Here is a 13,445-nt window from a genome sequence, read left to right as displayed (position 1 = left end):
ATACTTGGATTCTCTCTATTGTAGGCAAGTGGTCAAACCCTAAAAATAAAAAAACTTCAAATCAAAGGGAAAAAAAGTAATGAACAAAAGAGAGGCAGGAAATTGTCTTTAACAGGAGATACGGAGGATGAAGACTCTGCAACTACAAGCAGCTCTTTAAAAAGAGGAAAAACAGACCCCAAAAAAAGAAAAATAGATGAAAATATTTCTAACCAATTAAAACAAGAAAGCTTCACTCCTACGAAGAAACCTAAAAGAGATGAATCCAAGGACCTGGCTATATGCAGGTACTGTCTGCCTGTCTTTTGTGAGATATTTGTTGAAGCCAAATAGTACCTGCTGCTCTGTTAGTGTGCTTGTAGTAGAGAGAGCACAGAGGCCTGTTCCCTATGGTGCCTCACACAGGAGGCAGTAATAATTAGATTACAGCCATTTGGGACTGCAAGTGTGTGTGGTGGGAGTACCCAGCTAAAGTTACCTGTTACAACACTTGTATCCTCATGAGAGTGTAGCAAGGTGGGGTGTAGCTATGAAATCCTACCCCCTTTTTTCCTGTGTGCTAAAAAGAGCTGGCAGGGGGACACTGAGGAGAGAAGTGTTGACTACAACTTTCTAAAGATGTAGGAAATCCAGATGCCCAGCACATGCCAAAGAAGCATTCTGCCCCACAAACGGCCCCACCATTCCTGTGGTGCACCTTTTCCCCTTGCTGGTTGGCTCTCACTGGCAAGTGGCATAATTAAGCCTTTAGACTGTTTTAGAAAGTTAGTAGCACTTGTTTGATTTGCATAGACGTAAATGAGCTATGTTAAAGATCACCCTGTGGAAAATTTACATGGATACATTGTATTCTGTTTGAAAAAATAATTTGAATTTCTTCCTGGAGAACTAACTTTAAAGCAGGGGTTCTCAAACTGGGGATCGGGACCCCTCAGCGGGTTGTGAGGTTATTATATGGGGGGTTGCAAACTGTCAGCCTCCACCCCAAACCCCGCTTTGCCTCCAGCATTTATAATGGTGTTAAATATATAAACAAGTATTTTTAATTTATAAGGGGAGTCACATGCAAAGGCTTGCTATGTAAGGGGTCACCAGTACAATAGTTTGAGAACCACTGCTTCAAAGAGATATAAATGATAAACTGAGCATTAATGAGAAATGTTACTTATTGAGTGCGTTATGCACTATACATGACAATATTATGCTCTCCCTAGTAAAGTTAGAGTGACAACATGTTGTGAATGTACATGACAGTGAACATCCTGTGCAAATGAGCCAACAGCTGAAGGTATTGATTTAAAATCTTGTTTTATTCAGCATGATCCTGTCTGAACTGGAAACTCATGAAGATGCATGGCCTTTTCTACTTCCTGTAAACTTGAAACTTGTTCCTGGTTATAAGAAGGTTATTAAAAAACCTATGGACTTTTCCACCATCAGAGAGAAGCTAAACAGTGGACAGTAAGTAAACATATTGTACATTACATTTGTGAATGTTCAGCAAAAAAATTAAAATGACACAATCAACTTGAAATCTAATAATTTTAAAAACAAGGAATTAAAAGTAATTTCAGATGCTGTTTGTGCCCTGGAGTTCCCCTGCTAATTTTTATGGTTCCTCACAATTTCATGTTTTATAAATATTTCTCTCTTCCCTGTTCCTATGTGAAATACCCTTTCAAACATCATGGGAAGCTGAGAAACAAACTTCACAGAGAAAACAGTAAAACTGACTGTTCACAAAGTGCTCTAAATGCACAAAATAACCCTGAAAAATCAATGATTTATTTATTTCAGTTGTAGTAGTCTTTTGAGTTACTTGTGTGTTTGTTTTTGCTTTTGTTTTTTAATTTCAAGACAGGAATGTGATTTTTAAGTAGACATCTTTTTAAGTATTACTGTACATTGGTTATAATTAATTCCAAAGCTACGTACTAGAGGAAAGCATGAAACATTACAACAAATAGTGGTTAATTGTTTCATAGTCCTTTTGTTAGAGAAATTTAAAATAAATAACGGGAACAATTATTTACCCCTTCCGCTGACTCTTTTTCAATTCACATGGAAAGATCTCAGATGTCATTTCTCTCCACTTTGCATTGCTGCAATCTTAAGAACCAACACTGAAGCAACTTTCAGCCAAGGAGGAAGAGAGAGATTCACTTAGGAGTCCATTAGCTCCATTCAGAACAGGCTGTGGAGGGTTTGCTAGGGTAATGCAAGGCACTCTCCCACATTTAGCTGAATTTGATCCTATGACAGATTTAAACACACACACACTCTCTTATTAAAATGTACAACTATAAGCCTTTCTTTTCAACCATTCCTCTTAATAATCAATGACTACTATAGGTAATACTTTATAGTAGTACTATAGGTCTGGCATGCTGTAGAGTCACTGGGCCAGAACAGGCAATGCAAAGAATACCAAAGAAACAGAAAATTGGATTCTGCCTGTTAATGCTACTACACTTGCCACCCAATAGATTATGATGGAAATATAGCCTGAAATTCCCACGGATGTCATGGAGTCCTCACTGCAACCAACCAAATTCAGAAGTAAAATGTTTTGCTTTTACTATACTGTAGGTATTTGTGAAGTTAAATAAAATATTAAGAAAATACTATTATGCATAGGTGATCACAGATGACAGGAAAGCACACTGATTTACAGTATCAGGCCGTTAAGAATGTAATTTATGTGTTGACAAACTAACTTTCATCCACAAAATGCTAAAGTAATATTATGTACCTGTTTTTCCACTGCCTTGCACCTTATGTAGTCATTTACACTAGTGCAAAGTAGTTGTAAAATGCACCCAACAACATGAGTGTAGAATTCTGAGTAGGTAACATCTTGTGCCCATTTTGCGCTGGTGTAAATATCAGAGTACAAGGCAGTGGCAAGTGACAGCCCTTAAGGCCTGGTCTACACACTAAGTGTACCAGTTTAGCTAAAGGTGTTGTATTTAAACTGCTTTAGGCCTAGTCTTCACTTAAAAATTAGATCTACTTAGCTACGTTGCTCAGGGTGTGAAAATGTTCACGTCCAAAATGCAGTAGTTAAGTCAACCTAACCCATAGTGTAGATGCTGCTAAGTTGATAGAAGAATTCATCTATCATCAGCCTCGCTACCACCTCTCCAAGAGGTGGATTCACTACGTCGATGGAAAAACCCTTTCCGTCGATATAGGAAGCATCTACACCATTGTGCTACAGTGGCACAGCTATAGCGCTGCATCTGTATTAGCTGTAGTTTAGACATGCCAATAGTTAAACTATTGCAGCTTTTCTGTGTTGAGATTATAATGTTGGTTTAAACCCTGGTTTATATTGGTTTAATTTGCAACTATAATTTCCATGTGCAAGCTGATAAATGGATACAATCCAGGTTTTAACCAGTATGAGTGGCCACACAGGGTAAGCACTAGTTTAAATTGTTTTTTAAAGCTATTTAAGTGAAACTGGAGCAAATTCTGTTTAGGCAATCCATAAATATTCAACTTAAACCCACAGAAGTAAGGGAATCTTCATTCTTAACTCATTCTCACACCTAAGACTTGAAGCACAGATGGTGCCTGACTCTGGATTCCTTACTTAGAGAAAACTCTTGTTAAAACCAGTGGAAGATTTACTTGAATGAGGATTACATACTTGGCCCATGGACTGAGGATTATACATTGTATTTGTGCAAGATTTTTCCATACCTCGGCACAAGTCATGTTATGGATTTAGTTTCATATTTGCCTGATTCCTTTTTCTTTTTTAAAAAACTGGTTTAATATTGAAAACAGTGCTTTGAAGTAATGAGGTGATGGTTAGACAACTCAGAAGAGTTGACTTCAGCATCTCATATATCCAAACCAGTACCAAAAATGAAGTACAGCATTAAATAAGTCTTTTAAAAGTCATATAAAAGTAGGTCACAGGATTTTTACAAATATATCCAAATAATTCAATAAGCCTTATTGACTCTGAAATCAGTTTTCTCTCTATCTAGTTATTTTATATTTGCCTATTGCTGTGGTATCTGCACGTCAGTTGTTATTGTGCTAATCCATACTATGAGCCACTAAGATGCATATACAAATGTACTTATTAAAAAAGGTTATTGCAATGTATGCATCACCTTTTCAAACGTCAATAACTCATGCAATCAAATGTACATAATATCAAGAAGGCTTAAATCAGATTATGGACTGAGAAAATAGCAGAATATACTTTTTTCAATGTAGTACATTGATATCCAAAAAAAAACAACAAACCCCTTTTGAATAGTAGAATTCTCCTTTGTTTACGGGATCACTCGCTGTCACAATGCATCAGTACCCTCCATGTGATAAGGATCTAGGACTAAATTTCAAGTAGTGGACCAAATCATAAAGTGGAAGTACAGTCTAGCTCATAGGAAAAATGTGCTCCAGTGGCATAAGGCTGAGGAACAAAATCTTCAGCATATCCATGTTACAAGCTAGAATATCTGCAAGTGGCCCATTAGTAGCTACTTGATCTGGAAGGGGGCTAGTGATTTATGGAGGTCTGGGCCTGTACCACTGGAAGTTAATTGGAGCTTTGTCACTGACTTTTCTGGTGCAGGATTGTCCCCTGCTAGTGAGGTCAGATCCACAGGATATACAAATACAGAGGTGCAGAGATGCTTGGGCACTTTCCTTGTTGCTTGGGGTTACCAGTACAATGGAAATGCAACATTCTTGTTCAAGTAGTGTCACTATGGCTGCCCCACAGTGGGTGCCCCACTGTGTTTGCATCCCTGACCTGCTGACAGCAGTGTCCGCTACGCCTGCACATGCACTGTCTCTCCTTGTGCTGCGCAACAAGGCTAATCCGTATGCGCAGGCTAACCCCCTCAGTTCCTTCTCAACTGCCCCTGGTTAGAGACAGAGCTATTTGCAATTCATTAGGAACATTACTTTCTATTTCCATTTATATAGTTAGTCTGTCTCTTAGTGTAGTTGTAGTTTTTTCTAGACCCCATTTTTCTCTTAAAGTAAAATAAAAAATTAAAATTAAAAATACTTTAACCCCCTCCTTTCCACGTGCTTTTCTTCCTTCTTGGGGACCTTTCCCTTATGGGGTATGCCTGGTTCACCGGGCTTCAAGAAGTGCCTTACTTGCAAGAAGGCAATCCCTATTGCAGACAAGCATTCCCAGTGCATTCGCTGCCTTGAGGAAGGCTACATCCACCAGACATGTGGTCTCTGCCAGCAGCTCAGGCCATTTTCACATAAGGATAGAGAGCTCCGACAGAAGATTATCTTCATGGAGGCAGCTTTCAGATCCTCTCAGGATCTGCACCACAAGTCACCTGGCAGACGTGAGTCTTCCCCACAGCCCTCTACATCTAAAGGCTGTGGGTCGAAGAAGCAAGCTGGTGACCCTTCCCACACGTCATTAAAGAAGAAGGCAGGAAGCCGCCGTAGTGAGCCCCAAGATAGCTGTAACCAATCCTCATCACACTGGGTATCTTTGGTTCGGTCAGCACTGAGACCTTCCCAGTCTGGTACCCACGGCTCACAGAAACAACAGCAGCTAGTACCATTGACATGCCCATGGACCTGATGGGTACAGTCATCAGCACTGAGGGACAGGACTAAGCACTGCGCTAAAAAGGCACTCCTGATACATGAGTCTGTATCAGTACCATCATCAACACCTTATCTGGCACTGGAGTGACCAGTATGGACAAGATCCCTGTCTCCCCCAGTACCACCATTGGTACCGGTGGAACTCCAGAGACCTCCACGTATTGGACGTACCAGAGTCCCTACTTCTCAGTATTGGGAGGCTCAGTGTGGAGGTCCGCTTAGCATGGGAATCATCTCCGCTGCCATGCCATGCTCTCCCGCCCTTTAGTGAAGGGTAAGACAGTGAGCCAGAGGAGGCGTCGTCACAGTACTCCTCTCAGGCTCTGTATGGTGCCCAACATCAGCAGGGCTCCAGAGTATACCCTCAGATGGCTCCACCTCCGCCATCTTGGAATGGCCATCCATGGGAACCACCACTGGTTTCTATGCCGCCACCACCACCCCAGTGGCCATAATAGGACCCTTGGGCGGCATATCACCAGCATGCCTCTCAAGAGTCGAGCCTCACCCGAGAATCCTTGAGGCACATCCCCTTGGCCGCAACATCCGCAGCTTCGGCACCTCCAAAAGACATCATGGAGGAACATGGAGGCGGTGCCGAGGAAGAAGTGTCCCCACAGACCATATCCTTTTCCTCCCTGAGTGAATCTGTCATGCCTTCCCCACCATCTCTGGCTGACGACTTTTGTCTCTTCCAGGGTTTGGCAAAGACCATTGCAGACACTCTCCAAATACCACTGGAAGAAGTCAAGGACACCCACCATGATCTCCTTGACATTCTCTATTCATCCTCTTCTTCAAAGATCATGCTTCCTATTAACGAGGCCATCTTGGTCCTGGCAAGGACCATCTGGCAAACCCCAGCATTGGTAACACCTACCTGCAAGCAGGCAAACAAAAAATATGTCTCAGCTAAGGAATCTGAATTCCTCTTCTCCCACCCTCCACCCAACTTCATTGTGGTAGACCCTGTCAAATCCCGTGGCAGTCAATGCTTGTGGCTGCCAATGCCAGATGAGGTCCACTCCCTACAATAGGGACTGGCAGCACCTGGACCTTTTTGGAAGAAAAGCATAATCCTTGGCCACGCTTTGATTCTGTATAGCCAACTACCAAGCCCTCATGGTGAAATATGATTATATAAATTATTCAAAACTGAATGATTTTATTGAACAGCTGCCAGAGTCACATTGTGACCAATTTCAGGCCATTATCCGGGAGGGCCAGTTAGTGGCAAAGACGACACTGCAATCGTCCCTTGACACAGCCGACACAGTGGCTATGTCCATCTCCGCAGTGGTGGTGATGCGATGAGCGTCATGGCTCCATCTGTCGGGCTTCTCAAAAGAGGTACAGTCAACTGTTGAAGATCTTCCTTCTGAAGGCACAAAGCTCTTCAAAGAAAATACTGATGGCCTCCATTCATACCTTGAAGGACTCTGACCGCTCTCTGTTTGCTGGGCATCTACACACGAGGACAAAAACGGAGATTTAGTCCCCAGTCCCTGTATAGACTATGCACATTCCAATATCCAGCTCAAAGCCCGTACGAACTTCAGAGAAAGGAAAATTATGTCTAATTTTCTAGGCATAAACCATTTGGGTCACAATCTTCCTTGTCCCAGTTGTCTACATCCAAATACCAATTTTGACAGGCTAGTTGCAGCGTCGATAGACCACGCCCCCCCCAACTACTATGTCTGACCAATGCTTTTACACCCATTGGGCCACCAATTAGCATCATTTCATAGTGCCTGGGAACACATAATATTGGACCAATAGGTTTTAGAGATCGTTCCCACTGGGTACTCCATCCATTTTACCTCCCTACCCCCCTCCACAACACCCTTTCCCATCCGTATTCGGGGACCCTTCTCATGAGAGTTTACTACTACAAGAGATAGATTGCCTCCTCCAGTTACGAGCCATAGAACAGGTACCTCAAAATCTTCAAGCAAAGGGTTCTACTCTCGGTATTTCCTAATACCCAAGAGGAGGGGAGGCCGGAAACCCATACTAGACCTCAGAGCTCTCAACACGTTTGTCAAAGCTCAAAAATTCAAGATGGTTGCTCTAGCAACAGTCATTCCAGTGTCAGAACAGGGAGACTGGTTTTTGGCCGTTGATCTTCTGGACGCCTACTTTCATATCTCACAGACGATTTCTCAAATTCACTCTAGGACAAAACCACTACCAGTACACAGTGCTCCCCTTTGTACTATCATCAGCCCTGAGAGTATTTTCCAAGGTTCTCTCAGTAGTAGTCATGCACTTACGCTCCCAGGGGATCATGGTTTACCCGTATCTGGACGATTGTCTCCTCAGAGCCCCATCTCTCCTAGAGATTCTCACCAAAACTACAGTATGCCTGTTTACAGAATTGGTTCTACAGATCAACACCCAGAAGTCAACCTTTATTCCAGTACTGTGTCTGGAATTCATAGGCACAGACCTTGACTTGCTACAGGCCAGAGCTCTGCTACCTCAACACAGATTTCTATCCTTGGTCACACTCATAGAGGCCGTACAAAGAAGCCCACAAAGATCAACCAGATCCTGCCTCCAACTCTTGGGGCATATGGCAGCGAGCACAGCGGTGATACCATATGCCAGGCTTCACATGCGATGGCTTCAGATGGGGTTCAGCTCAGTTCGCAGACCACAGGGACAGGTTAGAGAAACCCGTCACTACCCTCCAGGATCAAAACCTCCTTAAACTGGTGGAAAGGCCCAGCCAACCTTTGCAGAGGGATTCCCTTCTCGCAACCTCACCCTTCAGTTCTTCCCACCACTGATGTATTGCTCATAGGATGGGGTGCACATCTAAATGACCTCACCACATAAGGCAAATGGTCACCCATGGAAATCTCCCTTCACATCAATCTCCTCGAGGTCCGCCTGCACCCACTTCCTGCTGTTGATCAAAGGATCACACACAAGAATTCTAACGGAGAACATAGCTGCATATACTACATAAATTGACAAGGGGGACCAAGTCACCCTCCCTTTGTATAAAAGCAATGAGACTATGGAACTGGTTTATCTCCCATGATGTCACACTGTCAGCAGCCTACCTTCTGGGCACACAGCATTCCATAGTGGACAGCCTGTCACAAATTCCCACATGACCATGAGTGGGAGCTAGACCTAGTCGTACTTCACAATCTATTCAGGAGATGGGTGACGCTGACCACAGACTTGTTCACCACTTACCTGAATAATGTCCACACTACTGCTCCAGAGTGGGAATAGGAAAACATACCTTGGGCGATGCTCTCCTCTTTCCCTGGACATCCTTTACACCTTTCCTCCTTTTCCCCTAGTATTGAAGGTCCCTGCTGAAAATAAAAAGAGACAGCACACGTCATTCTGATCGCTCCTACTTGGCTGAGACAGACCTGGTACCCTTACCTGTCATAGCTCGCAATGTGCCTGCTGATCTCTCTCCCAGTCACTCCGAACCTTCTCTCCCAGGACAGAGGATGTAATCTGCATCCCAGCTTTGGGGTTCTCCACTTCAAAGCATGGCTCCTTCTTAGTTCAAACACCTAGAAAGCTCCTGTTCAAAAGAGGTGCAAGAGATATTATTACACAGTAGAAAGTCCTCGACACAACGTACCTACCTGCAAAAATGGTCCAGGTTTTGGATTTGGTGTGCTTCCCAACAAATCTCCCCGACATCCTTGACTCTTTCATGTACCTTAGATTATGCACTAAAAAAAATTGGGGCTATCTCTGAGTTCTCTGAGTCCACCTAGTGGTTATAACAGCCTTCCATCAACCAGTAGAGGGATACTTGGTGCTGTCACACCCGACTATTAAAAGGTTCCTCTAGGGTATAATAAACCTCTTCCCACCACCTCAACTTCCTACTTCCACATGGAACCTAAACCTGGTACTGAAAGGACTGACTAGGCCTCGCTTCAAACCCATGGCCACCTGTTTGCTAATGTACCTCTCAATGAAAATGGCCTTCCTGGTAGCGATCACCTCTGCTAGGAGAATAGGAGAAATAGTGGCTCTGATGGCACAGTATTCTTTTGAGACGAGGTTACTCTCAGGGCACATCTGAAATTCATTCCCAAAGTAACCTCCCTATTTCACATGAACCAATTACACCTCTACCCCGCTATAACGTGACCCGATAGAACACGAAATTGGATATAATGCGGTAAAGCAGTGCTCCATGGGGGAAGCTGCGCACTCCGGTGGATCAAAGCAGGTTCGATATAACACGGTTTCACCTATAACGCGATAAGATTTTTTTGGCTCCCAAGGACCGCGTTATATCAGGGTAGAGGTGTAATTCATCTTCCAACCTTCTACCCCAAGCGTCACTGAGACAACAGGGAGGTTGTATTACATACACTAGATATCAGGAGAGCCCTAGCCTTCTACCTGGACAGTATGAAGGTTTTCAGGAAGTCCCCCTGGCTTTTCCTGTCCATCATGGAAAGAGCCAAGGGCTCAGCAATATCAGCCCAAAGAGCTCCAAGTGAGCTCAAACTGTATCAGACACCATTACCAAGTTTGCAGTATGACCCCTTCAGATACTATTCATATATTCTCCACAAGGTCGAGCTCCTTATCCGTTGGCTTTTTCAAGAATGTCCCCATCTCAGAGATCTGTAGAGTGGCGACATGGGTGTCAGTCCACATCTTCGCAGAACATTATGCAATCACTGGGGACTCCGCCTTTGATGCCATCTTCAACTCCAGAATGCTGTCATCTATGATTGACTTGACTCCAAAGTCCCAGCCCTCCAGAAGAGATACTGCTCAGGAGTTGCCTACAGTGGAGCACCCATAGGGACACTACTTGAAGAAGTTGTTACTCACCTTGTGCAGTAACGATGGTTCTTTGAGATTTGTGTCCCTATGGGTGCTCCACAACCTGCCATCCTCCGCTCTACTTCGGAATTCTTGTCAATGACTCTGCGGTAGGGAAGGAACTGAGGGGGGTTAGCTCCCGCACACTGACTAGCTTTGTGGCACAGCACAAGGAGAGACAGTGCACGTGCAGGCCTAATGGACACTGTAACTGAAGTTCTCCGATCAGCAGCGAAGGGACGCAGACACGTCTACAGTGGAGCTACCTATCGAAAGACACATCTTGAAGAACCATTGTTACTGCACAAAGTGAGTAACTTCTTTCCGTTGCTTAGTCTAGCTCAGGATTTGGCACACTGTGAGATCAGTAAGGTTAAGACAAGACTTGCATATGATAATTTACAATATTGCATTTACATTTTAGTTTATTAACATCCAATCCATTTTACTGAAGGCATCCAGATGTATAGTTGGGACATTGTTTTTTCTCTCTCCCTCACCCCTTCTCATTCTCACACTCACAGAAATATAAAGCAATGCTGTTGTAACCCTCCAGTTACTCAATGGGACAATCTCTTACATTACATGAGGTATGTCTACACAGCAGAGAAAAACCCATGGCTGGCCCCTGTCAGCCAACTCAGGGTCGCGGGGCTTGGGCTGTGAGGGGCTGTTTCATTGCTGTGTAGACTTCCAGGCTCGGGCGGGAGCCCGAACTCTGGTACCCTTCCATCCTGCAGCTCGAGGCCCAGGAGCCCCAATTGGCTGGCATAGGCTAGCTGCAGGTTTTTCTTTGATATGTAGACATACCCATATGGGTCTGTATGCTGTACAGATTGCTATCACAAGAAAAGTAAATGGAACTCTTTAGTCCACTTAGAACAGTCAGTGATGCAGCCAAATAAGGTAGAAGTAAAATGGGAATAATTCCTGATTATTTTAACCAGAAAACTATTGAGGGAAGAGCGTTGGTTGAAAATTGGTGTTGGTTCTATTATAGACGTGGGATTCTCCCTTCTAGACTACTTTCTGCAAACATCAAAAACAAAAATAGAAATTATCATTTTTGCTCTAAAGACTATTTTCCTGGAATTAGTTAATATTAAAACTAGAAATGTCAAAATTATAACTGAGATGTACAGTATATACTGAATATTTCATGGTCACCTGTACATTAATTTGTATTTTTACATTCCCTTCTGATGTATGTAGATTGTTGTTTTTTTCCCCCAGGATTCTCAGTGTTCCAAAAAAAAACCTTACCCTCTCTGTTCTTTCAGGTACCCTAATCCTGAAGCATTTTCTCTAGACATCAGGCTTGTTTTTGACAACTGTGAAACCTTTAATGAAGATGATTCTGACATAGGCAGGGCTGGCCACAACATGAGGAAATATTTTGAAAAGAAATGGACAGAGATTTTCAAAGTGAGCTGAATTTATGAGAACTCAGTTGTTTTTTGTTTTTTTTTCCTTAAACAAGGACAAATGAGACCAGCAATGTGAACTGTATTTACATAAAAAGTGCAAGGCACACACATAACTAATGACTGTTTTTTTTTTCCTTAAAGAGAAGTATCGCAGAAGAGTGATACTAATTCTAAAGGCTTCACTCCTACAGCAACCATGGCCCTTGGTTATTGGTTTGTGTGTTTTATCAAACTAATTTAGGTAGAACAGGGAAGCACACCCAAAGAATTTCAAAGAAAGGGGTGTTATAGTGCAATAGCAATTTAAAATATATCAAAACGCACTGAATATTCAACCACCAGAGCTCTACTTGGGGAAATGGTTCTCTTTTCCCTTTCAATAAATATCTATTTTTCATTTTTTTACTTTGTAGGTTATTTTTTAGTGAATGTATTTAATTTTATGAATTATTTATGATTAAACAGCATCCAGAATCTTCGTTTTCTGTGAAAAGGAAGAATTAGAAAAATTGCTTTAAATCTTGAAAATACAACAAGGAATGTTTTAAAATATAAAACAAAGCCAAGTAAAACTGTTTACACTGATGTGCTATAAAAGCACTAAAAGTTAAAACTTTACTGTAGAGTTACAAGTACATTTATATATATATATGTTGCTGCATCACTTGTGTAGTAAAATTGTATTTGAAGACAGTGAAGAAAATTTGAGACATATGTATATACTGTTCATTATTGTTTATATTATGTCTTGTTTTAAATATGTATGATGTGTACATATTATTTGCAGACATTATTGTTTATGCCTTAGAAGGACTGTAGCATTTTATTTTAGTCTGAAGGTAATTATAGCTATACTGCTTGTACAGTAATTATCCTCTACCAACACTGTGGTCTCCTTAATCTTGGTAGTGCCTGCCTTTAAAACAGGGTGTAGGGGATATTAGTTTTCCATTTTTCTATTTTGTTATATAATTTCAAGCCACCAGGGCCTCAGATTTAAGTATAATCATTTGTATCCATGTGAAATAAAATTGTGACAATTTCTTACGCACACAGTATTTTTTCATAGAAACATTTCCCTCCATTTGCCTTGCCACAGAAATAACAAAAGACATTTGTAACCACTGTGTTTTATCTACTGTGTGTTGTGGTGGCCTGTTGGAGGCAGATAGATCAGAATTTTTTTTTTTGTACGTATGTAAGAGTACTTGAAGCTTTATTTAAAACAAAAACGTTGTGGAAAAGGTAGCATTCTTTTTTCTTTTCTTTTTTTATAGGAGTGTTATTTTTCACTAGTATGTGTGGCACGGATACAATAAAAGACTGTTTTGCAAACCAGTTTTTCTTGGTTATTTAGTACTCGAGATATATGTATAAAAGAAATATTGAAAAATGGGGATAATAATCTTACCCATCTACCTCTTAGGAGTATTAAGATTGATTAATATTTGTACGGTTATATGTTAAAATGTTTTATATGTTAAGTGTGATGATAAATATATATATTATATACTAGCAAAAACTCTGTGTGTGTGTGTGTGTATATATATATATACACACACACACACACACGCGCACAGT

At 41.8% G+C, this 13,445-nt stretch overlaps 1 protein-coding gene across 22 annotated transcripts in view; it reads left to right on the top strand.

Moving 5' to 3' along the window:
- BAZ2B (bromodomain adjacent to zinc finger domain 2B) overlaps positions 1 to 13,199 on the top strand; it is a 277,861-nt gene extending 264,662 nt beyond the window's left edge. For all 22 annotated transcript variants that reach the window (XM_084644095.1, XM_084644075.1, XM_084644088.1 and 19 more), the window contains 3 exons: positions 25 to 287; positions 1,318 to 1,461; positions 11,718 to 13,199. In XM_084644095.1, coding sequence (XP_084500221.1) covers positions 25 to 287; positions 1,318 to 1,461; positions 11,718 to 11,871 — 561 coding nt within the window. In that variant the 3' untranslated portion in view covers positions 11,872 to 13,199. The remainder of the gene's footprint in view (positions 1 to 24; positions 288 to 1,317; positions 1,462 to 11,717) is intronic.
- Positions 13,200 to 13,445: the final 246 nt, after the last annotated feature.

Source organism: Lepidochelys olivacea (genome assembly GCF_965140295.1).
Source record: "Lepidochelys olivacea isolate rLepOli2 genome assembly, chromosome: 11".
In the NCBI taxonomy this organism is placed as follows: Eukaryota; Metazoa; Chordata; order Testudines; family Cheloniidae; genus Lepidochelys; species Lepidochelys olivacea.
The sequence above is the reverse complement of the archived record's forward strand: the minus strand, read 5'-3'. Positions and strand labels throughout refer to the sequence as shown.